This window comes from Mycteria americana, chromosome 1 (genome assembly GCF_035582795.1).
Source record: "Mycteria americana isolate JAX WOST 10 ecotype Jacksonville Zoo and Gardens chromosome 1, USCA_MyAme_1.0, whole genome shotgun sequence".
In the NCBI taxonomy this organism is placed as follows: Eukaryota; Metazoa; Chordata; class Aves; order Ciconiiformes; family Ciconiidae; genus Mycteria; species Mycteria americana.
Window position 1 is genome coordinate 90,456,039 of NC_134365.1, and position 24,511 is coordinate 90,480,549.

At 37.5% G+C, this 24,511-nt stretch overlaps 1 protein-coding gene across 1 annotated transcript in view; it reads left to right on the forward strand.

Moving 5' to 3' along the window:
• The window catches only part of SPAG17 (sperm associated antigen 17), a 115,125-nt gene that overhangs the window by 24,162 nt on the left and 66,452 nt on the right, over positions 1-24,511 (forward strand). The window contains exons 4-13 of the mRNA XM_075493024.1: positions 848-979; positions 4,769-4,976; positions 9,054-9,248; positions 16,847-17,028; positions 20,103-20,258; positions 20,985-21,066; positions 21,428-21,546; positions 22,488-22,625; positions 22,706-22,819; positions 24,284-24,434. Coding sequence (XP_075349139.1) covers positions 848-979; positions 4,769-4,976; positions 9,054-9,248; positions 16,847-17,028; positions 20,103-20,258; positions 20,985-21,066; positions 21,428-21,546; positions 22,488-22,625; positions 22,706-22,819; positions 24,284-24,434 — 1,477 coding nt within the window. The remainder of the gene's footprint in view (positions 1-847; positions 980-4,768; positions 4,977-9,053; positions 9,249-16,846; positions 17,029-20,102; positions 20,259-20,984; positions 21,067-21,427; positions 21,547-22,487; positions 22,626-22,705; positions 22,820-24,283; positions 24,435-24,511) is intronic.

Sequence of the window (24,511 nt, forward strand, 5' to 3'; positions counted from 1 at the left end):
TTCCTCAACAGCGCTTCCTACATAGGTGAACTTTATTACAGAGACAACACAAGTGAAAAGAAACATATAACAACTTTTTATGGTATTTTTATGTTATTTTATTTTTTCGCAGTAAATAAAATGGTTATGAGGCTCCAAGGAAAACGGCCCAGATGTTAGTGAGTTGTATGAAATTTAGTGGAAACAAGCTGTAAAAAACATAGTCATAAAACAGCCTGTCAATGCCACACATCTGGACAATGCAGCTGTATGTTCCCGCTGCTGTCATCACCCTAAGAAAACTCAATAGCCTTATTTCACCCCAATTAGGCTGCATACCAACAGAATCAGAATTACACAGGGAGGGGGTGTATTTTCACCAAGATAGACCCTCTCAAATTCCCTTCAAGAGGTTTTTATCTTTCTTTCAGGACTAGCGCCTCAGACACTAGTCACTTTGTAAACAGTGGTCCAAACTATTCCCCTTGATTTGCTATCTGTTAAATGCTTTTTAATTTATTACTTTATAATAGGTAATTGTTTAATGTTGCTTCTTTGTTTAAAACCTAAAAAAAAAAAAGACATTTTACTGTGAGAACTGTGTGTCTGTTGACCCTTACATAAGTCATAGGAGTTTTCTCCATTCTGGTTTTATCTCATACTTTAGCAGCTATAACTTCATTTGAGGTCTTAGGAACCAAAGAATAGCTATGCATTTTACTGATGTTTTTTTCTGAAAGTGTGCCCATTTTGACCCATGCATTGTACAATGTGAGATAGCACTTCCTCATTTCAGCATGCAAAATATGTGTCAAATGCAATATTAAAATTATGTAAGTAATAGTTATTTTGGGTTTTTTTCCTGCAGGTGATAGAATTAGCCAAAGCCATTCTGGATAGTGGTGAAGAAATTCCTGTAACACTAACTGGAAAGCTGTTGAAATTTCAACTGCTTTGTCTCAAACAGAAGGACCTTCAGAGAAGAGAAGCTGAAAAGAAGGTACTATAGTATGCCTTAGGGAGGATGCTTAATTAACTTTATGAAGACACTTCCATTCTAGTGCTGTTTGCATAAATTCAGCTTTCTCCTCCTGCTTAACTTCCTTGATCTGTAATTGAAGAGAAATGTGAATAGAAATTTATCTTTTTAAGTTAATTAGATTTTGGAGAAGCTCTCAATTACTCAAATGCAGGTGAGAGGGGGAAAAAATAGGAAAAGAAAAATTATTGTGCAAGAACTTTTTGCTGGAGTAATAAGCAGTAATATCTTAGCTGATTCTTTGAACTAATAGAAAATAAAGCTAGAAACTGGCTTCAGCTGAATATATCTCTGCTGAAGTAAAGGTAGGAGAGGTTATTACTTGAGAGGTATCAAGCATAGATACAGAGCAGCACTATGGAGAAGTTATTATCATGAATCGCTTCTCTGGAGGAAATTTGGAGAAGTTGTCTATTCCATCCTCTGGCATTAAGGCAGGATAAAATATACATAAACTATTCCTGGCAGATGTTTGTTGAACCTGTTCTTAAAAACCTTCCATTGCTGTGCTTTCACTTTTCTAGGGCAATCAGTATTACTGCCTCAACTATCTGCAACATAGCCATTTGGAAAAGGTTTCTAACCTTATCAACCCTGCTCTAATTTAAACCTGTTACTGCTTCACTTGTCACTGTGTATGGGGACAACAGTTCTTACTCTCCATTCTGCAGAAATCTATTACATATTTAACTAAACAAACCCAAATATATGTCATAGTTTCTAGTTTTTGATTATGCTTGTTCCTCTCCTCTGAACTCTCTCCAAATAGTTCATATCTTGAAGTCTGCTTCTCAGAACTGGGTACCACATTTTCCAGTGTTCCCAAAACTCACTTGCACATATTCTCCAAGATCATCACTAGTAGCTCCAAGATTGCCTCAGTCAGATTGCTTATGGGTTCTAGGAGGAATTTCACCAAGCTTGCACAGAATGGCAATCAGATCAGACCTCTAATTGCTTTCTAACATCTGTAATTAAAAAAACAAATTCAGTGGTACATTTCAACAACTTAACAGTTGGTCTTTGCTTTAGTCCTTTTCCAGCAAACATTCACGGAGCTGAAGGCCATTACCAGAAAGTCATATAATTGCTGCAATAGTTTACCATGTTAATTGATCAAAAATTATAATGTAAAATGTGATGACATGGAGACCTAAGCAGTCTATGCATGTAAAAGATGCAAGAAGAAAATGGTTTTGTGGATTTTGTGCAATTGAAAAGTCTGTAAATTTCTTTATCAATAATTCTATTTGTGGGAATAGTTGGTGGATGAAGTATAGGACGTAAGCACAAGAACATTAAATACTAGGTGATAAATTAAAGTTGTGTCCTGTTCCCATAGAAGTCAATTGCAAAATTGATTAGCCAAATGATAACATAAGCCACAGAAATATTTAAAGAATATGAGGAAAAAAAAAAATGCATTTTCAGTCTGGAGAGAAATTGAGAGGCTGAAGCGATGGAGCAGATTTTTTTTGTAATGAATGGAGAAAAAATTACTTTTCTGTTAGATATCAGTCAGTGCTGATAAGTAAACTGTAAAACAAGAATTCGAAGTTTAAAGATTAGGCACTTCAATATTAAAATTGAACCTTTAGCTTTGATTTGGCAAGATTAGTCTTGTAAGTATAATTTTATTTCCCTGGAGAATCTGAAGACAGTTGGTATTGAAGGTTGAAGAATCTCTGGAACTTATAATTTGTTCTCTGTTTCAGCCAAGCAATCTGAACAAAGTTGTCAGCTCCTCTGGATTATATCTATATCAAAGCATGACAGGCAAACATGAGAGCAGCAGTTGAAGGACAAAGACAGAGTCAAGAATTGAGAGGACTCTTGGCTATGAGGATGCTCTGCAGTACAGAACAGGCAGAAACTGGCTTTTAATTTAGAATTCTAACTCTAAATTGTCTGCCATTAACATTTTTAGTCCTTTCCAACTCGTACAGTACAAATTCCATTCCCAACAACTTGGGGGTTGAAACCAGGATTTTACTAGCAGAACAGTTCTCAGAAAGCCAACATAACTGTCTGTTGTTTTTTAGAATAGACAGCAATTAATAGAATGGATTGGCAGAAGAAAAACAGGAAGTGAATAAACAAAAATAAACAATTATGAAATTTCTGTATTTCAGTAGGAGCAGAAGCTTGTCATAAATTGACAGGTGTATTCATTTAAACTAATATGCAGAAGAGAAGTGTCTCTGAATTAGAAAACTGTTTGAGGTAGTAAGATTCTGTAATACGAAGCTTAAAATAACAAAATTACAGAATGTAAAGCTAATGGAAGATTAGAGACTCCACAAAAAGCTGCACCTTGTAGGGAAAGAGAAATATGACATTGAGGGGAAAAAGAGAGAGTCCTAAAAGGGAGAGGCTTTTACTTCCTGCAGTATTAAGGTCAACTAGAGTTCTTTGTTGGAATCTTGGCAAGATCAGAAATGTCTCTGCTTATTTGAGACTTAATTACATAAAGTGATGCAGATGCAACAGATAAAGCTGATTGTGAACTTTGTAGACTGATGATTGTATCATCTGTTTTGATGTGTTCGTCAGCTTAGAATCAAAGTACTATCAAAATCTTTGGTTTGAAATGTCCAAAGTGGAATAAATTTGCAAGAAAATAATGAAAGCATCCAAATCCCCCATTTCACAACATAAATAGTTTTAAGAATCTCTTGAAGGCATTTCTAAATTTTACAGAAAAGGGAATACATGAAGAAGAGAAAGCAGGAAAAGATTTTCTGCTTTGTTTTTGAATTTGAACTAAACACAACTTCTACAGCTGGAAAGTCTACTTTTCCAGGTGAATCTAGGGAAAGCAACTGTGTAGTCAACTGCCTTATCTCATTTGCATGGAGAGCTTTTCTCATTGCTTTAATAGCCTTTAAAGTGACACCAGCAGGATGGTAACAGTAAGTTAAGTTAATATTGTTTTATTGTATTTAATTTAGCTTTACAATCCTTAAATGTCATTCTTGCATAGTTAGTGCATAGTCCTGCTGCTGGGTAGAAATAAGGTGGAGGTTTTCTTGCTCTTACAGCACCTCACTTTACCGTAATATATTTTGGATTATTTTAATTTTAGACTGGCTCTGAGCTTTCTGGATTTATAGTTTGAGGCTTTGGGATACTTACAATATCTTTTTTCATTCTTTACTCTTAAGTTACTGAACTTAATGTAGGTGGTTTTGTTTGAAAATAATGAGAATGGCTGAGTAATATCCTGTGTGAAATGAGCACAAGACTCTTGGTTCTAGTTTATAGTAGACAGATATTTACATCAAAGATAAATAGTGCTGATACTATTTTACACCATACTCAAGTGTATTAACAGAGATGCTAAAGACTTAACAGAAACTGAATTTTTGTCTTATTTCCCTTCAGTCCAGGGAAGGTTTCTGGCTGATGCAAGTGCTGTAGTGGCAATAACTAAAGCACAGTGATTCTTTACTCGTCTTTCTACCAGTATGCATTTCATTGGTTTTGTAGTTATAATGTCTACCTACCTCTCACAGTTACTTTTTAATGTGAAGTCTTAACACTATGATTTAGTAAGAATATAACAAACTGAATGGTGTGTTTGAGAAGGATAAAGCAGAGTGTTCAAGACAGCTTCACCACATCAACATTATAGTGGCTGAGAGGGAAAAGTATTCAAATAAGAAAACTGAACCACTAAAATTTTACAGCAGTCTGCCCTTTGTTCTGCACAAAGGCTACAATGAGAACTTAGTTTATTCATCTTGTCAGGCAGAAGAAGAGCAACAAAAGGAAAAAGGTGGAGGGCAAGAGAAAGCTAAACCTCCCAGCAAGAAGGAGAACCTCCCTAGTGCTAAGACAGCTGAGAAAGAAAGGAAAGGAAAAAAGACAGAAGTAGGCCCTCTGGAACCAGTCACTGTTAAAAAGAACACCCAACTGAAGCGACGGGGAGAAGTGGAAGAGGAAGACAAATACATTGGTATGTAAAAAAATGTAGATATACTCCTGACAAACTTGCTAGAAATCTTGCAGTCTAGCTTCTAACCGAGTACTTTGTTTTGTTGCCTGTTGAAATGTCAAGATTTATTTGGCAATATTAAAGCATTGCCACTTTGCATTTGAAGAGGGCACTGTGCTCAGTATTAGGATAGATTGTACAGTCCAAGAAATAAAATACAGATGAAGTATATGTAGCATGTCGACATCAAAATGTTTTAGCATGTGTAAGAATAAAAGAAAGTGGCTAAACAAATCCTACAGAAAACCTTTCTTACAGAAAGATTTCGGAATAACTAAATGCATTTGTGTCAGTATCCAAGGGCGGCTTTCTCCTTGTAGTATAAAGTATAACAAGAGCTGTCTACCATTGTCTGGGGATGAAGCCAGGTTCTGTACAAAGAGCAATATGATTTCATTTGCTGTAAAAACATGTGGATAGAACTGAGACCTGAAGAAATCTACTCCAGAAATGAGCTATGCAAAGTAAGGAATAATATGCTAACTAGTGCTGAGAAAAATCTTTATTCTTAATACATAGCACCCATGGTTACAAGTTTCACTGGAACAAAGAATGCTGGAGAATGTGCATAGCTCTCCTCATTAGATCACAGTTGTATTTCATTTGGACCATAATATGTTTGAGCTACATCAACATAAAGAGGATTTCTCCTGCTGGAGAAGCACTTGCTGATTTTTGAATGCTTTAGTGTACCTGCTATTCCCTAGTTGAACTGCTGCAGGCTTTCCTCACTCTTTCATCAGACGTTTGTCTGCATCTAATTCGAGATCAATGGCACTCTTCAAGCATCTAAAAAACATCAGTCCAGGTGTTTAGACCAAATCTTGAATCTTAGTGAAGCTGACAAAAGTACACAAGAACAGAACAGTAGCTATCTGTGCATAGCTCCTAATTTTTTCAGATAAGGTTTGGCTGTAACATCATTCTTCTGATAATTTTAAGGTTTTTCAGGGCCTGAAAGAAGTTTTCAAAGAAACATTTATGCCTGTAAAAATCCAAGCTGAAGTGATGTACAGAACTCATGTCATCTTACTAAAATTTGTACAGAATGTACTGTACAGAGTGGCTTTGGGTGGTATTAATGTGCTTCCACTAGGCCCCATAGAAATAATTTTACCAGCTCCTATGTTTTTGCTCCCTGCTGCCGTGAGAGGTGGGCAGAAAACATCAGGTACCTGTATAAGATATCCACGCTTTGCTGCCTTGTTAGTCACAGCTAATGAGAAGACAAAGTAAGGAAAATACAAATTGCCTCCAAAAACTGAGCCATGAAAAGTATTCTTGTTTAGTATGCTTAGTAGCTTTATATTATGAACTAGTAGCACTGCTGTTAAACTATGATTTTTATTGACTGGGATTTGTCTCAGTCCCAAGGATATTTACAAAATAGCAATAGTTGCAGATTGCCTCAAAGGAGAAGTTGTTGTGGTATTTTGCGCTTGGTCAGTTGTGCTGTATTTAATTTTAGTCATGACTGTACTGAGCTGAAGCCATTCTGAACAATTTACCACATTCATTGTGCGTCCACACAGTTGGGCATAATAATAAACAAATTGATTCTGGCTCATACAAAAAAAATTGTATTCCATGGATTGATTTGCAGTCTGAAGACAATAAGGAACTACCTAACAACAGAAAAGGTAATCTGACCTTGCTGCTTCCTTTAGTCATGCTGAGGAAGACAGTGAGGAGGAACCTACAGCCCTAAGAAGGGACAGCACCCTGCAAACCCTTCACCCTAGGCTACACGAGAAACACAACTATTGTTTTATGGAGAGGTAATTTTTTCTTCATTGTTCCTGACAGTTCCACCTACAAGTCCCTACCAAGAGAAAATTAAGTATTGCCAATACTTCTGGACACCATTCTAAATGAACATGAAGTGTGGTGAAACATCTGTGTCAGGAATTTCTATCTTGCCTTGAGAACATGGCAATTAAGGTTCTCGAGGACCTCACACTAAAACTTTGGTTTGTGTCTTGGGGCAAAGTGGTGCCAGCTACATTTCTCAGTGTCAAGAACATGTAGATCAATGAAACTTTTCTACCAAGAATGTAATACTCTAAAAATCTTCATGCATATTCCATATTTTACAAGAGTCTGAGCAGAAGACACAAAGAACCTTGGATGATCCTTAAAGCTGATACAGTGAAAACTGTTTTCATCACTCCTGGCCACTCTAATGTAGCTATATCAAGCAAAAAAAAAAAAAAAACCCACAAAACAGAAAAATGCCACAATTTTTACTGAAGAGTAGTGTGAGCTATTGCTTATATATGACCATGTCTTGAACTCAGAGACAATCTCTATCTGTTTGAAGTAGCTAAGTCATTTTATCATTCATCCCTAGCACATTATCACCTCTCTGAAAGGGAATATTTCTGCTTTCGAGTAATCTTGAGATTACTTGCATTGATGTCTTTCATCATTTAAGTATGAACTAGTCACTGATTATTAGAACTGACTGATTATTATCAACTTGTCATGATTATTAGCATAATCATGATTTTAACTATTGAATGGCAGGCAGTCTTTTCAGCATGTATGCATTGGAATTTTTGGATCTCTGTAAGTCACTATGCAGACATCTGTCTTTTTTGTTAGAAATCATTAATGCTCAGTAATTGTATGCGCTCATACTTTTTCTTCCTGCAGTAACTGAGGCATCAAAATATGTAGTTTAGTTTCAGTACTAGCAGTGATATAATGGACTAGTTTTCTTCTGGTTTTGCTTTTGCTTTATGCAATATATGTACTGGACTGTGGTGGCTGCTTCCTCAGTCAGTCTTTCTCCAAATTCCTAAGTTCTTTTATGTTTACCTAGTGTTACAAGAAGAGGAGAGACAACCATGTTGCCAGCCTGTTGCTCCAGGTGGTAGCAGCATTTGCACAGCCCTGGCTATATACCTGAGCACAGGCAGATGTCAGTGCCAGGCTACCTTTTTTTCCTGACCTTTTTTCTCTCCCTTGAATGAATGAGTCCCATGAGCTGAGGAGTTGCCAAAGGACTTTTAAGTGTGTTGTGTTAGTAAGCATAAGAAAGAATCTTAATACTAAATAGAATATAAAACTGTGTTTTGTTGTTAGTGCAGGATCTGCATTAATTGTATGTGTTTCATAGTCAATGGAGAGATACAGGAACTTCAGCAGGTAGTTTCTGTTGTCTTAGGATAAATAACCATGCTGGATGAATTAATTCACCTGATACCTGTCTGAATACCTGTATTTCTGCATGGGCTGTAAAGGGAATCTATGCAATTTACTTTGAGTCAAGCTTCTAGAGGGCTCGTTTTTACTTACATAATGCTTAACCTTTTGCTTTGGTACTAAAACGTTGCTGTGTGTATTTCTACAGAAGTAATAAGCCCAAACAGAGCAGGCATTCAATGAAACATTTCATCTCTAGTTTAGGATGAATTTGGATATGCCCCTTGCCAACTAAAAGGACTAGTGTGAGCTGGTATTACCAGCTGATGAGGGTTTTGACAGGGAGTCTATCTAGCAAACATGAACTTGTTGGGCAGGGAGCAGTCAGCAGTGAGTCAGCTCATACCTGCAGATAATCCTTCAAAACTATTACAGCTAATATCATCTCACAGCTAAGACACAGTAACTTATTCCGTGTGTGCTCCCTGGCCAGCTTTATGCAGAATGAAATAGGATAGCTTAAACTACCATTAGAGCACGTGAGTATGTCCTGACACTAAACTTCTTAAAGAGAAGCAATTACAGAAATGCTGCTACAACTAGCATTCTGGTTATAATCAGCTTCTCCAGTTTTTTTCCTGGTGCTTCTCCAAACAAGTTTTACTTCTGACTTGTATTCTTCCTGCTGACTTCTAGGTGGTTTGCTACAGGAGACTTCAGTCTAATACACATAAAACGTTGAAATTTATGTGTAATTATCCCAATGAGGCTATAAAAGAACTGTTTCTCCGACCTTAATTTGCAGTATCCCTATATAGTCAAGAAAAAAATGAATTTTGTTTAGCTGTTGAATGTCCTTGCTCTAATCTGGTTTTGTTGTGTTTTGAACAGATGATGAACCAGATGATGGTGCCCATCATTACTTTATAATTTTAGATTTCCACAACCCTCAGCTGTTGCCTGTGATGTCTGAGCTTGGGATTAACATTTCAAGTGTAATCAGAATTTCATCTGAGAATTATAAACCGTTGCAGACATACTTGGAAGCAGCTAAACTTCAGGAACAATCTTTACTTTCACCTGAAGGTAATCTGGTCATAAGAACAAAATTTGTGTAGAAAGGAGACTATTTCATATCCAAGTAAAAACTGTTCCTGCTGTGGTTTTCTCCCACTCTGTGCCTTGTTTGTGCATACTACCTGTGAGCAGCTGTGTTTGCTAGTGCAAAAATGGTATTGCCATTGGTTTGGTCACCAAACCAAATGGTTTGCCAGTGCAAAAACTTGCCTCAGCTTGACAGTGGAAAGAGGGATTGACTAAGCAGGCAGTGGTTGCAGCCATAGTTTTCTGCAGTAGCCACCAAAGAACAACATTTTATCAAATGCATACTTCTATGAATTGTTAGCCAGGAAGGTATGTTGCTAAGCAAACTTGGCTCATTTGATAATTTCAAAGGAAGTGCACAGCTGGCTACTTTGGGACTGTGGCCCCAGCCAGAGAAGAATATACCACAGAATAACACCCTGCAATTGTACTCAGCTGTCCCCAGGCTGTAACACCTCTCTTGAACTGGGATCCTGGTGAACAGCAAGCTAAATATGAGTCATCAATGAAAGCTAACCATACTGAGCTGTAGTAAAGAGCCAGTAGATCAAGGGAAGTGGTTATTCCCAGTTACTTGGCTCTCATGAGATCAGAGTACTGGGCTCCACAGTACAAGACAGACACTAATAAACTTGAGTGAGTCCAACAGACAGCCACCCTATGAGGACTGGCTGAAGGACCTTGGCTTGCTTGATCTGAAGAAGAGAAGGCTTATGGGGCACCTAATAGCATCCTTCTAACACCTCTGAGATGGTTACCAAGAACACAGAACAAGACTCTTCACTGAGGTACTTGGAAGAAGAAATAGAGGTTGTGATCATGAATGGCCTTTGGAAATCCCAGGCCCCAGAGGCAAGGGGAAAGTCTGAAGCAAGGAAGACATACCCTTGGTGGAAGAGGATCAGGTCAGGGAATACCTAAGCAAACTGGACATACATAAGTCTATGGGACCTGATGGGATGTACCCACGAATGCTGAGGGAGCTGGCTGGGATGTCATTGTGAAGCCACTCTTAATAATTTTTGAACGATCATGGCAATTGGAAGAGGTGCCTGAGGACTGGAGGAAAACAAGTGTCACTCCTATCTTCAGAAGTGGCGGGAAGGAGGACCCAGGGAACTAAAGGCTGCTCAACCTCACCTCAGTCCCTGGGAAGATTATGGAATAGCTAATCCTGGAAGCAACTTCCAAGCACATGAAGGACAAGTAGTTGGTCAAGTCAGCATGGATTCACTGAGGGGAAGTAATTCTTAACCAACCTGATAACCTTCTATGATGAAATGACTGGCTTGGTAGATGAGCGGAGAGCAGTGAATATTGCCTGCCTTGACTTCAGTAAGGCCTTTGGCACTGTCTCCTTATAAAGACGCCCATGAAGTATGGGCTGGATAAGCAAACGCTGAGGTGGATTGAAAACTGGCTGAATGGCCTGGCCCTGAGAGTAGTGATCAGTGGTATGAAGCCTAGCTGGAGGCCAGTAACTAGTGGTGTACCCCAGGTAGCAATACTGGGTCCAGTTCTGCTCAACATCTTCATTAATGATCAGGATAGTGGGGCAGAATATACCCTCAGCAAGTACTCTGATACAAAACTTAGGAAGACTGGCTGCAACGTCAGAGGGTTGTGCTGCTGTTCAGAAGGCCCTTGACAGGCTGAAGAAATGGGCTATCAGGAACCTCATAAAATTCAGCAAGGGCAAAGTCCTGCACCTGTGGAGGAATAACCCCATCCACCAGTTCATGGTGGGGGCTGACTGGCTGGAAAGCAGCTTGGCAGAAAAGGACCTGGGGGGGTCCCTGGTGAATGCCAAGTTGAACATGAGCCAGCAATGTGCCTTTGTAGCAAACAATGCTAATGGTATCCTGGGCTATGTCAGGTCAAGGGATTTGATCCTTCCTTTCTACTCAGCACTGATGAGGCCACACCTGGAGTCCTGTGTTCAGTTCTGGGCTTCCCAGTAAAGGAGAGATATGAAGCTACTGGAGAGTCCATCAAATGACCACAAAGATGTTTAAGGGACTGGAGCATCTCTCTCATAAGGAGAGGCTGAGGGAGCTGGGAATGTTTACCCTGGAGAAGAGAAAACACAGAAGGATCTCATCAATGTGAGAGCAGTGGAGTTGTACCAGATGCCCTCCAGAGGTCCCTTCCAACATCAACCATTCTCTGATTCTGTAATTTGTAACAAAAATCTGTAAATTTGAATAAATTAAATTCTGTAAATTGAAATAGAAGATTCTGGCAAGGTATAAGGCCAGGGGGAATTACTCCAAAGACAATCAAGCATTGCAACAGGTTGCCTGTAGAGGTTGTGGGATCTCTGTCTTTGGAGATTTTTCAAGACTGAGCTAGATAAAACCCTGAGCCTGTTGTCTGAATTTCATGTTGACCATGCTTTGAGTAGGAGATTGAGGTCCCTTCCAACCTGAATTATTTTAAATCTAAGTCGAAGTCTGGTGATAAATAAGTGTAGGTGAGAAGACTGAGTTGGTAGCCATAATTGTTCATACATGTGTCTGACTAATAATTATGGCTCTAATTATAACTGTGCATATTGACTTTCTGCAGTGTTCTCTGTGGTGCTTGGAAATCCCTTGTGATGGATTCTGACACTGTTGAGATGGCACAAACAACCCAGTAAATGAGATGAACAGTGTCCTGGGTGTGTTGGGCAGGAGAGAGGTTTATGAGGCTTGTTTATGTTGGAGTGCTGAAGGATGTGAGATGGGATTGTGTGAGTCGCTGCCATTCTGACCGCTGATGAATACAAACCATTTACTTATGAATGTTGTGAAGGCTGAACAGTGTGTTATTCCTTCCTTCCCATTTGTGTTGACAAAATGAGATACTGCTGTTGCCTCATGGCAAATGCTACAGGTTAGATTGTGTGGGCACTCTAGAATCTGTCCCCAAAGGTGCCAAGGTGAGCTAACAAGAATCATGTAGCTTTAGCCTTTAAGACTTAGGCAATCACAGAATCAACTGATGGACTCAAAGTAATGTCATGTTTGAATTCGTTTGATCCATCTTACCTCTGGGAAAAGAATGAGAGGAAAACATAATTTCCAGATTCTTATAGTTTTGTTAGAACTTGTAAAATTTAAAGGTAATGTCTTACTAGAGAATAGTTGAAAGTGCAGAGAGCAGAAAGCATGGGTTTGTTTATTTTCATTTTATTTACAACACCTGCTGGGGGTGAGGGTGTAGGGGCAATTTTCCCCAAATATGTCTGAAGTGATATTATCTTTTCTTTGTCTTGTATGTATAATAGCAGGAAGACTTTAGTAAACTTAGATAATTAATAAGTAAAATTTGTGAGGAAACTTTTTAAAGGGGAAAAAATGTAAATATAGATTATAGTATCTTGTGTAAGTAGTATTATAGGTAGTAATGCAAGTTTTCCCCATTACTAAGAAAGGATAGGTTGCATAGTAAGAAAATAGCTTGGCTAAACCATGCATTCTTTGTGGACCTCAGATATAAGGAAGCATTTGAGAATTAGAAATAGGTCAGGTCACTAGGAATGAGAATATATGTTTATTATGAGCCTATTGGCACAAAATCAGAAATGCCAAGATACAAAATGGGGTGCAGGAGGAGGACCAAGGGAAATGTTTGTCTGCTGCTCGACAGAGAGGAAGAACTGTCAGGAGGTGATCCTGAGAAGGCTGGCAGTGGTTAATGCTTGGGGGCAGCTTTTGGTACTTCTTGCTGGCATGTGTGTTGTGGGGGAGTTAATCTGTTTTCACTAAAAATACCACTGAAGACAGGTGATAGTTATAACTAACCACTATTAATGCTGGTAGCAGAAAGATTCAGCTTCAAATTGTGGAGGAATAGGTAAAATAATTGAGTACTACTTAGGTAAGGTAGAGAACTTTTCAGATCAGCTGATTCAGATTAACTTAAATTGTATTCTGTTTAAAGATGTGCCTGCCATTCTCATTTATATTCAAGAACTCATAAAGAGCAAGTGAGATAGTGGAAAAAGAGCTGTGAGGAAGAGGGAGAGGAACACAAATAGCCAATTGTGTTGGCTGCTTAATTTCTGTATCTGCAAATACACTGGAACAAATTTATAACCACTTAAAAGAAAAATGAGGAGATGAGTAACAGCTAGTGTATGCTGTTCGAGAACAAATCATGTCAGACAAGTTTAATTTCCTTACAAAATGTACTGGCCTTCTCAGCAGAGGATTAGTCTGTGTTGTGTATTTGGGTTTTAATAAGCCTATTTCACATAGCCCACAGTGAGCAAGGTAGGTCTTGATGAAAACAAATATATAATAGGTGCACTTTCATTCAAAAATCTTGGCCTCTGTAGAGTAACTGTTAAATGTTTAGTATCAAACAGAAGGATGCATGGAGCGGACTCAAGGGAGTTTGTCCTGGGTGTGGTATTATTTGGTATTGTCATGGGTATTGGAATAAGGGAGTGTGATTCAAATGCAAAATGTTCTTGACAGAATGGAGTATAATAATCTGGAAAAAAGACTATTCTGTTTAATATGGGCAATATAGTATTCTTATACAGGAATGTACAAATGTGCAAATAAAGGCTAGGAAACACATGGCTAGATGACAGGTTTGAAAGATAAGCTATCATGCTGATTTAAAAAAATGAACATGTCAGCAATATCACTATGCCACTAAAAAACAAATACCATATCCAGATTATAAATGAGAATATGTCCTAAAAAATACCTGAAGTAATCTTATCATGCAACTCAATAGTGAGGTAAGACTTTAAGAAATGTGTGCCAATCAGAAAAATTCCAAATGTTTGAAAAGAAAATTATTGGGGATCTATAAAATTTTGCCTATGAGGAAAAGAAATTGAATTGTTATCCTTAAGTTTAAAAAGAGAAGGCTGAATGATGTAGTGGAGAAGTGATAAAAGTTTTCAAGTTTGTAAAAGACTAGAACAGAAAATGAAGAGTTTAAATTGTAATAGAGAAAATACAATTTAGCAGGAACAAATTTTCCACAGATGAGGTTAGTGAAGTACTGAAGTAGACTGAGTAGGAATATTATTGAGTCTTGGAAGCTTTTAAGATTATATTAAGAAAAACATTTGTCAGCAGCAATACAGGTATAGTTAATTGTGCCTTGGAGCAGGCATTAACTCAAGTATTTAATAGTTGAATGACTTACAAAATACATCATGGTTGATCATTTCCCTAATGTACAGAGATACTTTTTAGAAGGGAAAACATTAACCTGGAAATGCAATCATGTTAGTGTTTCTGTTGCTCCTGTCATGAATGCACATGAATCATGGATTAGGAACCACAGCTTTCATGTTCTTTTCCTTCCCAAGAGTTTGCATCCCATAATGGCTTTCATTTTGTGATGCTACCAAGTCAAGCACTCTTAGTACCCTTTCACATGGTTAGTTTTCTGTTCCTCTAATCCCTCTAGTAGCTGTGCTACTACTAATTCAGCTTTTCTGAGAGCTAACGAGAGAACTCAGACCAGTCTCTCAGTCTGACAAAATGGAATTAATTTTTCTCCATTTCTGCTGGAAATGTGTGACCTGACACATCCCAGTGATTCTAGGATTTCTGTTTTCACAGTGATGATTCAAAATCACTATGCAATGTCTTAGTATATACTAGATGCTTTTCTTCCGCTGTTATATGATGATAACAGATTTTTTTTGTTGCTGTTGTTCCAAAATCATGTAGTGTACTGCTGGGTACTGTCTCATTTCTATTACTGAAGACTTCAAAGTAATTCAGTTCCTCTGTGGGGTTGTGCCAAATGTCTTCTGTATTGACAGTTTCTCCCAGCTCCTGCACCTTCTTTTGGGATTACTCATGAAAACTTTAATTCATTCTGAGAGGGTTTACATGATGAAAGTATACTTGAGGAAAGAAAAGCCTTAGGACTGCAGGTAAAAGAATTAAGGGGGGAGTCAGTAGTCAAGGGCAGAGCATCTAATGATTGATCCTGGCAAGCCGTGATGTTTCTGTGAATGGGGAAGCCTAAGTGTCATACACATTTCTGTGTATTTTTTATTATTAAACTAGTGGGCAGAGTTAGTAAAATGTTGTTATTCTTCTTTTGTAAAACAGGAATGTCTAGCTACAATGCTATTAGCACAGTGCCATTCACATTTCATTCAAAAATGCAAAGAGATTAATCCATTGACTGAGCAGCCCTAGATGCTGTTACACTGCTGATATGTGCTTTCAAAGCTGCGTTTGTTCGGGAAACATTGTCACGGGTGAGGTATTGTCCTGAATTAGAGGATATCTTTCATGAGCAGATGAAAAACAAAGAGAAAGGATGATCCTGTGACTGAGATGAGCTGTTAGGAGCATAAAAGTGTTTAAGGTCAAGGAACCATCTAGGCCAGTGATCTGTCTCCAGAAGTGCTCATAAACTGATGCCTGAGGGAGAGTAAAGGAAAGGAATGGAAGGAAAAGAGCAGTAGGAAAAGCATGTATGAAACTTCTCAATGCATACATCACCTAGACACCAGTTATTTTCAAGTCAGGTGATTTTCCTGATGCTGATGTGTTTTGTCTTTTTAGTAAACCTCAATGGATATAGTTTGTTTTCTAAGTACTTGTTCAGTCTCCCCTTGAACTCATGAGAATGTCTTACACTTACAGAATTTTTTGGCAGAGTTCCCAGGTCTTCTACCCATTTTCTGGAGTCACTTAATGGGACATATCTTCCAAATCATGATAAAACCATTTTATAAGTTAATTGGCAAACATTTCTGATGGCTGCTACAGGAGGCATATATAACTTGGAAAACCTTAAGGAGGTCAGCATTTTTGGAAGAGTCCACAGCCTCACTGAATTGTTTTGTTTTAAACCCATGGGGTCACTAGAATTACACAAGTGAGGTATTTGGCCTCATACTTAGGTTTTAGAAGTGCTGAGTACCCATAAGTCCAAATGAAGGCAAGTCACTGCAGGTTTAGTGTCCTTACATCTCTTAAATTAGGCTACAAAAAGTATGGTTGATCTTGTATTCCAGAGTGTGATTGTAAGGTTGGCATTAAGAGAGAACTTTTTTCTTTTTCGCTGTAGCTAGAGGACCTTTGAAAATTGATCATTACTATGCAGTAAAAATGGAAACCATACAACTTCTAGGCTCGCTATTCATAGTCGTACTGTACCTTAATCTCCTTTTGCCCCAATTCCCACATCAATAAAATTGTGATAATAAGGCTTGCTTATCCTATACTTAAAGAACAAGTTTGTCGAGGTATGTGCTGGCAGCTTTGGAAAAGTGCAACCTAGGATTTTTACATTTCCTAGGTTTCAAACATTCACTGCTGTTGTTTAGTTTGGGGGGGAGAGGCAGGGGCGTGGTTCTGTTTTTGGGTTTGGTTTGGGTTGGGGTTTTTTGGGTTTTTTTGTTTGTTTGTTTTTTTCCTGAAAAAACTATCATGTTTTACTGAGGCTTTATCTTCCTGGACAAAGTTGGGTGTCAGATTTTTTGCTGAGCCTCTGAGGATGGGAATATTTTATCAGTACTTATGGAAGACTAATACATGATTTGTGCTTTCTGTAAAAGGGAGACATTGTACCATGATTTATCTAACACTTATAAATTTTAGTTGTAGAAGCAGAGAAAAGAAAGAAAGGTGAAGCTATCAAAGACCTGGAAACATTTTGGAAATACCTGGAACCAGTTCTCAACAGTGGAAAGCATGGATCAAGTCTCTTTGATGTTGCCAGACTTCATCACCTAGTTAAGGAGAGTGCCTTTCCCCCTAATTGGTCTGACAAAGAAATGCTGGTCAGTAGATTCTGCTTTCATGATGCATGGCGTGCTTTGGGGTTTGTAACGTTTAAGACCAATTTAGAAATGACAGGAATTTTAGCTTAGTCTTCTATGAAACAGAACCGGAGTAGTTAGTGTATTTTGTAATCTTGAAAAAAATTATTTCCTATGTATCCAACAAGTATATTCAGCATATATTCACAAGGAGTCCTTTGAATAAAAAAATACCTGACTTGGAGTTTCTTAATATTGTAGGCTACAGCAGCAGTTTTAAAACAGTTTGAGGTATTACATTTATTCAGCATCTTTACATAGACCCAATTTGGATCTCATTAGAGTCAGATGTCAGTATGAAATAACACAAAAATTACATTTTTGTCCTCGTAACAGCAGGTCTACTTTCTGTATCTCAGAACCATCACATGAGAACAAATTAAAATGATTACAAGAATGCTTTTTGATATAAAATGTCATTTTAGCATACCCAGTACCACTTCTTTTGTCCAACCCAAAACACGGCCCTGGCTTATTACTCATTAGTCTGCTGAGTCAGGACTATTTATTACTCATTATAGCCTGCTGAATCAGGACTATTACAAGGCACTGGAAGAGAAAGTGAACCATTAGAAACTTTTTCCAATCTAGGTTCTCCAGTCTAGTCTGGTAAAAGGGTCCAGTATTTTTCAATCCACGATGGCAGCAGTAAAAAATATAAACTGCTAAAGCAAAATAAAGCAGCATGCCATAATTTAACCTACTATATTTGTGGTCTATATTATTAGAGTTAAAGGACAGACTACACCCTCCTAACACTTACGGTACATTAAATCCTGTGTATAAACAATCTGGTGAGCTAGGAAGTACCTTTGATCCTGAAGGGATCAGAACCCAGTTTGGCTAAATCCACAGTGGTTTCCAAGGCATTCACTAAAAATGCCTCAATTGTGGAAACGTGTAGGCTTGCTACTTACAACATTTAGTTATCATTATACTCTTGATCTAATCTTAAAACATGAAGCCTGTTTTGGGAAAGAAGTTTTTTAATCTTGTCTGTCTTCCCCATAATCATATCTTATAGGGGACTGTTGCTACTCGTGAATATCCTGTGAGCAGCTATATTATAGCTGAAATAAAACAAAAATGATCTGTCACTGAATTGTTTCAGCAGATTGTAGTTGTAATGTCACATTCTTCTGTATCTCAGAATTCAGCAGAGATCTAAAGAAGTAGGAACATTTGTAAGTTTTTAAAGAAACGGATGGGAAGAATATAAGTTTTGAAATCATAGGTGGATAGAGTAAATCTGTTCTAGTGGAATTCCTGGAGAGTCTCTGAGTCCTAGCTTGCTGCATCTCTGAAGTCCAAGATATACAGAAGGAAAACTCTTGTGACAAATTGTTAGACACTGATAGAAAAATGATAGAGTATTATATACAGCAAGTAATTGCCACTTTCAGATTTCAAATATTTAGCAATATTTTCAAAAATTTTTTCCTTTGTTGAAGAGTCAGTAGTGGTTAGACTCAGAGAACTTTTGACAAGCATCTGTGTCTGTCCTGAGAAGAGCAGAGAGCAAATAAATTGAATCACAAAACTGTAATTATACATATAATATGGCTATACATATAACCTGGCTAAACTTTGCATGTGTCCCATTGAGTAGAGCCAGGTTGTGTTACGTGTAACTTTGTAAAAATTCAGGTTTTGTTTAAAGATTGTGCATTCAAAACACTCCGATACTTCAACTGAAATTTTCATGTGCTCTAGTGATCTCTTGTAAGTAATATATGAATGGAAGGGTTTTATACCCATTTTTCAGAAGAGTATTGAATAGGAAAAACAAAGGTGCAAGAATATTAACTCTGAAAATTCTGTTTTCACAAATAGAACTTCTCTCCCAAATATCTCCTCTAGTCTTTAAATGTTATGAAAACTGAGACAAGTATTCCATAACTGATTACTGATTTGCAGTACTTGTTTTGAAGTGCCATAAAGAGGGTCTGAGTTGAAGAAAGCAGATGCTTAATACTTCTTAAGGGTCACTTAATATATTTAGTGCTTAATGACAGTTGTGCTTCTTCAGCATGTTTCATTTTAGGAAACTTAATTGAGACATCCAATGTTGATAGCCACCTCTTAGAGGCAAACTTCTTAATACAAGAGACTTCCCCTACTTTCACAAAAGTGAAATAATCACTCAGAAAAGGGCTGTTGAGAGAAATTGTCTAAAAATTATAATAATTTCATCTTTTCCACAATGTCTAAGATGTACAGGGGAAGAATACATCCATTAAAGCCACTGAAACTTGAGTGTGGCACGTGGTCTCACATAGGGCTTTGGTATTTGTACAAAAGCATTTCACATTTAAAATAGCAGTTGGTATTATGCTTTTTATTCTTCCCAAGCCTCAGTGAAAACCACAGTACACCACCTCAAGAACCTTGACTCTTTCCTTGTCAGACTTTTGCAGATACAGCACTCTCCCTTTGGGCATTCGGCTGGTATGCTGACATTCCTTTGCTTGCACAACTATGGAATTCAGAGTTCAGTACTTGAGGCTTTCCTTGTTTTAAAAGGGCAACAGAAAGAAAGAAAATAGTATGAGATGACATTGATTAGTTGGTTGGGTTTTTTACATTATTTTTTATCCTTCTAGGGCAGAAGAATAGTTGACCTTGCAAATATGCTGCAGGTTGATGACCAATAGAAACATGCACATAGGATTTAAAACAGTTATTTTAAGTTATGTCTCCTGTTCCTTCCCATCCAAAAAAATAACCTAAATTCCAGTTGCAAGAGAGCAGAGCTTGAATGATTACTGTTAAGACAAGTTAGACTTTATAACAACTAAAGCAGTTGGGCAATACTCAGTCCATACTGTGGTGTGGCAGTGTTTAGGCAAATAAAGATGAGGAGGCCTTGTATTCTCAGAGTGACTCTAAACATTTTGAATTAGTGGAGAAAACATCCCTTGGAAGATTTTAAACTGTTGTAGATCCGCTGGTTAGAGAGCTAATGACTCGTGGCTAAGTTACATGGCACTTTTCGTATGCAAACTTCATCCTTTGTATCTGATTTTCTGTCATAGCTTGCATTTGGCACTGCGCTGTTTGAAAGCATTGCTTGTTTAATGTATGACTGCCTGGACTGGAGAAGACAACATTGTAACTACTTGGAAAACACCAAGTTTATTAATGTCCCTGCGTTATCAGAGAGCAAATTGACACAACCACCTGTAACTGAGGCAAGGATCCTTTGTGCTTTACCATGCTTCTTGAAGAGAATAACTAGTTACAGGCTAGAATTGCCTGTCTTTAATTCTGTGCTCAAAAATTTACCTTGGACCATCACTCCATGTGTAATTTTTTGTGAATGAAATTGGGATTTTTGTCTTCAGCATTTAAAACCTATAAAATGGAAAAAAAAATAGCAGAGCATTGGGGAAACAAAAAAAGGAAAATTTGAAGGATCATACAGGTGCTGGCATAAAGTACCACAGGTGTAAAAATGACCTAACTAGCTTCAGATGACACCTTCTTGTGTCTGGAAAAATCACTATGCCTGCACAGAGCTACTGTCTTGTTGCAGATCTGTGAACTATCAAAAAAAGATTATTAGTTCTATCCAAGATCAGTTTCTGTATTTTGTTCATGGTAGGCAAAAGCTTAAGTGGGCAGAAGAAAGTGGCTTGTAGGACACAGACTAGTGGCAGGGAAAAAATGGGCTTACTCCATTTATAGCAGTATTACTGAATGCTCATTTAAAGCATTCATAAAACTACATTCTTACTATCTTGTTCCATTCAGTTAGGTGGGATTCGCCTCCCCTAATACCAGCCATTTAAAAGTTTAGCATCTAGTCTAGACTAAGTAGCAAAAGCTAAATGAAATTAATTTCTCCAATCCTATTTGTCCGATCCTCGTTTGTTCCATTGTTTCTGAGGTTTTTTATCTTTATTTTTGTTCTTTAGGTACAACCAGCATCACAGATTACACCTTCAAAGAAAAAAGGGCAAGCAGAAGAAATTCCATCAACAGTAATTTTGTCACAGGGTATGTCTAAAGGATTAAAGCACTGGTCTGTAGCTGTTCACTCAGTCATACCATTCATTCATCTGACAGCACAAATCCTTGAAATTATTTGCACAGTAAGCTGAAGATGTGATTTGATGTTGTGAGAGTAGTTTCTTGGTGAATACATTGTGAGTCTCTGGAAACTGCAGTGGCGATAACGAAGTTCTTTAGAAAACCACTTTTTCTATCTATTCCTAGTCACAGTCAGATTTGAGAGCTCTACAGTAATGAACTTCGTTAGTGTTTTTCAGAAAAATTGTCTAAAGGTTGAACTGGTTTGTAACAGAAATGGGCATTTCTGAAGAAATCAGTCTTAATGTTTTATCTCTGATTACAACAGAGGAAGAAGCTTCTATTTTGGCTACTTCTGTGGACATGAGGTATTACAATGACTTGCTGAGTCAGATTCCCGAGGAATACTTTTCTGTACCCTTAATGCTGAACTGCATGTTGGAACAGGTGGGAATATTCTCTTTATAATTCCTGTGGCTAGTTCAGCTTAGACCTGGTATAATGAATTGATCAAAGATCGATAAATCCATCTGTTTCAGCCTAAAATAAAAGACTGTGCTTGAAGGTACCAAGGAGGTTCAATACAAAGAAATCACAAGTCAAAAGTGACTTCTTTGGTGTTCTTTCATGTTCTTTCATGTTGTGCACTTACCCTGTATTATTCCAAAATTTTGTTCAATAAAAGTGTTATTCCAAAATTTTTTTTTCAAGACTACAGATCCAATATAATCAAATGAGGAAAAAGATGTAATTTCTTAGCTAAGTCAATAACAAGTTTTCATCTCCTGCGACAATGTTATTGATACTGAACTTTTACTGTTTTACTCAGTATAAAGGTCTTAGGGCAAGCCTAACATAGAAGTGGCGTATATCAATGGTAGTGCTAGACAGATCTGACTTTAGTTGAGTTCAGGCACAATCTATGAGTTAGCAAAGACCCACAGTATGACTTGGAAATCTTCCTTCTTTTAGAAATAAAATTTCAGCACAATCTTATTTTTTTACTTTTTGCAATTTAATCTGAAAATAGACTCAGGCAAAAATACTCAAAATAAGGTCCAGCACCTGATACACAATCAGGTTTTCATTATCCCTGTTCATTAACAATTTTTAACATTTCAAGTTGGAAATATTTTCCTTCTCATCCTTCCTAAAGTGAATAATAGGAGAAAACATTTAATTCTGTTTTCCATAATCTTTGTTTTTGGACAGGAACTAACATGGAGAATTGCATTTTTACTACTTGTAGAAAAAAAACATTATGGTTTTCTTTCCTGACAGAATTTATGGATGTGTGTTTAGCTTATAGCAGGATCTGCTTGGTAGTTTTAATGAAGTTAAGCAGCAGTCATACTGTAATGAAAGCTAACATATATCGTCTTTGCCAGGTTATTGCAAGTGAAGAAGACCTTACACCACCTAGTCTGGTGGTGCCAGAGCCCCGGGTAGATGGGCTACATCATACTATTGCAGATCATATAGCGTCTGTCCTTCCTTCTCTTTCACTTTCTGAGAGTGAAAAAAAGGTTTGTGTTGTCTTTTGTTCATTTCCTAAAATGATAAATAAATCTCATTGGGGTTTAATACATCTTTCTTTTTTTAACAGAATCTATATGACTACTTTTCTCCTAAATACAGTGAAAAAAAGACTGTCACGCCCAAGTACCCTCTCTTATTTAACTACCACGATACCCTAGCTCAGCGGTTGCACCTGCTGAAGGTATAGTGCTACCTATCATATATAAATAGTTCTGAAGTCCACAGGCAGTGAATACTCAATGCACTAGAAAGGATGGAGTGGTGTTTTTACAAAGCAGAACAGTATAGCCTAGATTTTTCCTGCTAAGATAGACACACTAACACGTGTTTAGTCTGCTTAAGAAGCAATGAGTTACTACTGCTGATAGAGAACACATCACAAACATAAAGCATTATATTGATTTCAGTGATTTGTTTGCATTATTAATAAGAATGTTTAGCCTTTGGCATAGATGAGAGATATTACAGAACTCCGTTGATTTACTGCAGTCAAACACTGATGAAACTGTGGAAAATGAGTTACTAACTTGGTAACAGTGATTTAGCATGTAGACTAGATTAAGTACTAAGATGTAGAGAAGTATAAGAAAAGATACAGAGTTTGTTAGTGAACACAAGTGTGCTCAGGTTGGCTAAATAGTTGGAGTATAGTGTATACCCAAGACATTGCCAAATTCTAACAAAGGCAGAAAGGTTCAGAGACTGAAAGGTTTGGGATTATTTCAAAGTAACAGTTCCCAGACTTTCTGAACCAAAAAAACACTATGAATTCCTGAAATTTTTCCAAAGCCAGGGTGTAGTTTTACCATTAAACTTTGAAAATACTCTGAAGGCAATACAAGTGATAATACAGTTCTAGATTTCACAGCTAAGGTGTATCTGCCTGGCTTCATGAATTACAAATTGTCTGTGGAATACTTTGGCAACCATTGATTAAAACAGTATTCAGAAACAAATCGAGCTTGACACATTGGAGGTACTCAAGCAGAAGGCAGGACTGAGTAATCACGAAGAGAGATGCTCCTACCAGGCATATGCTTGATGTATATGATGCACTTGCTGCAGAAGAAATCCAGGATATAGCACAATGTTTGAGGAGTGGATAGAGGAAAAAGATTTGGAAGATATGGTCCAAGGAAAAGGTACTGTAAGTGTGTAATATTAAAAAGAGCAAAGCTGAATGATACCAGTAAGTCTCAAAAGATAAATCCTTAAATATATAGGGATGCTGCAGTAACAGACTGATCAACGAGTTTACAGACTTCATTACTATGAGAAGTAGCGTGGACCAGCTGAAAGATACATGGAAGGCACCTGCTGCCTGTCTGAATAGATCAGTACATATTTCTGTATTCCAGAATTTTTGAGTCTAGCTAGCACAGGCAAATACCTTCTAACAAGTGTCTTTTATTATGCCAACATTTATTCTCCTATGTATCTCATTTTTTTTTCTGCCTAATATATCTGACGCCATGATTCAGTAACACGCTATGAGCACATGCTCACATTTAAGTTTACGTCCGACTGACTTAAGCACACGCTTATGTGTTTTGCTATAAAAAGAAGCCTTTATTCAAACATAGTTTTTAGAAATCCACTGGTGTGGAAGTTTACTTTAACTCTGGTACTTTGGGTTTTGTTCCAGGTCCAGGAGAACTTAAATCCAGAAAAGATTGAATGTGAAATGATGTATAAACTGCCTCTTACAGAACTTACCCATTTCACCCTTCCTTCAACTGAAAACAACACTAAATGCTTGGCCAGAGTTCATGAGCTTATGCATTATTGTACCAGTGGTAAACTGATTTTCTTTTTCATTGATATAACTTTGATTTTTTTCTTCTGGTTGATGATCCTATTAAATAGCAGGAAT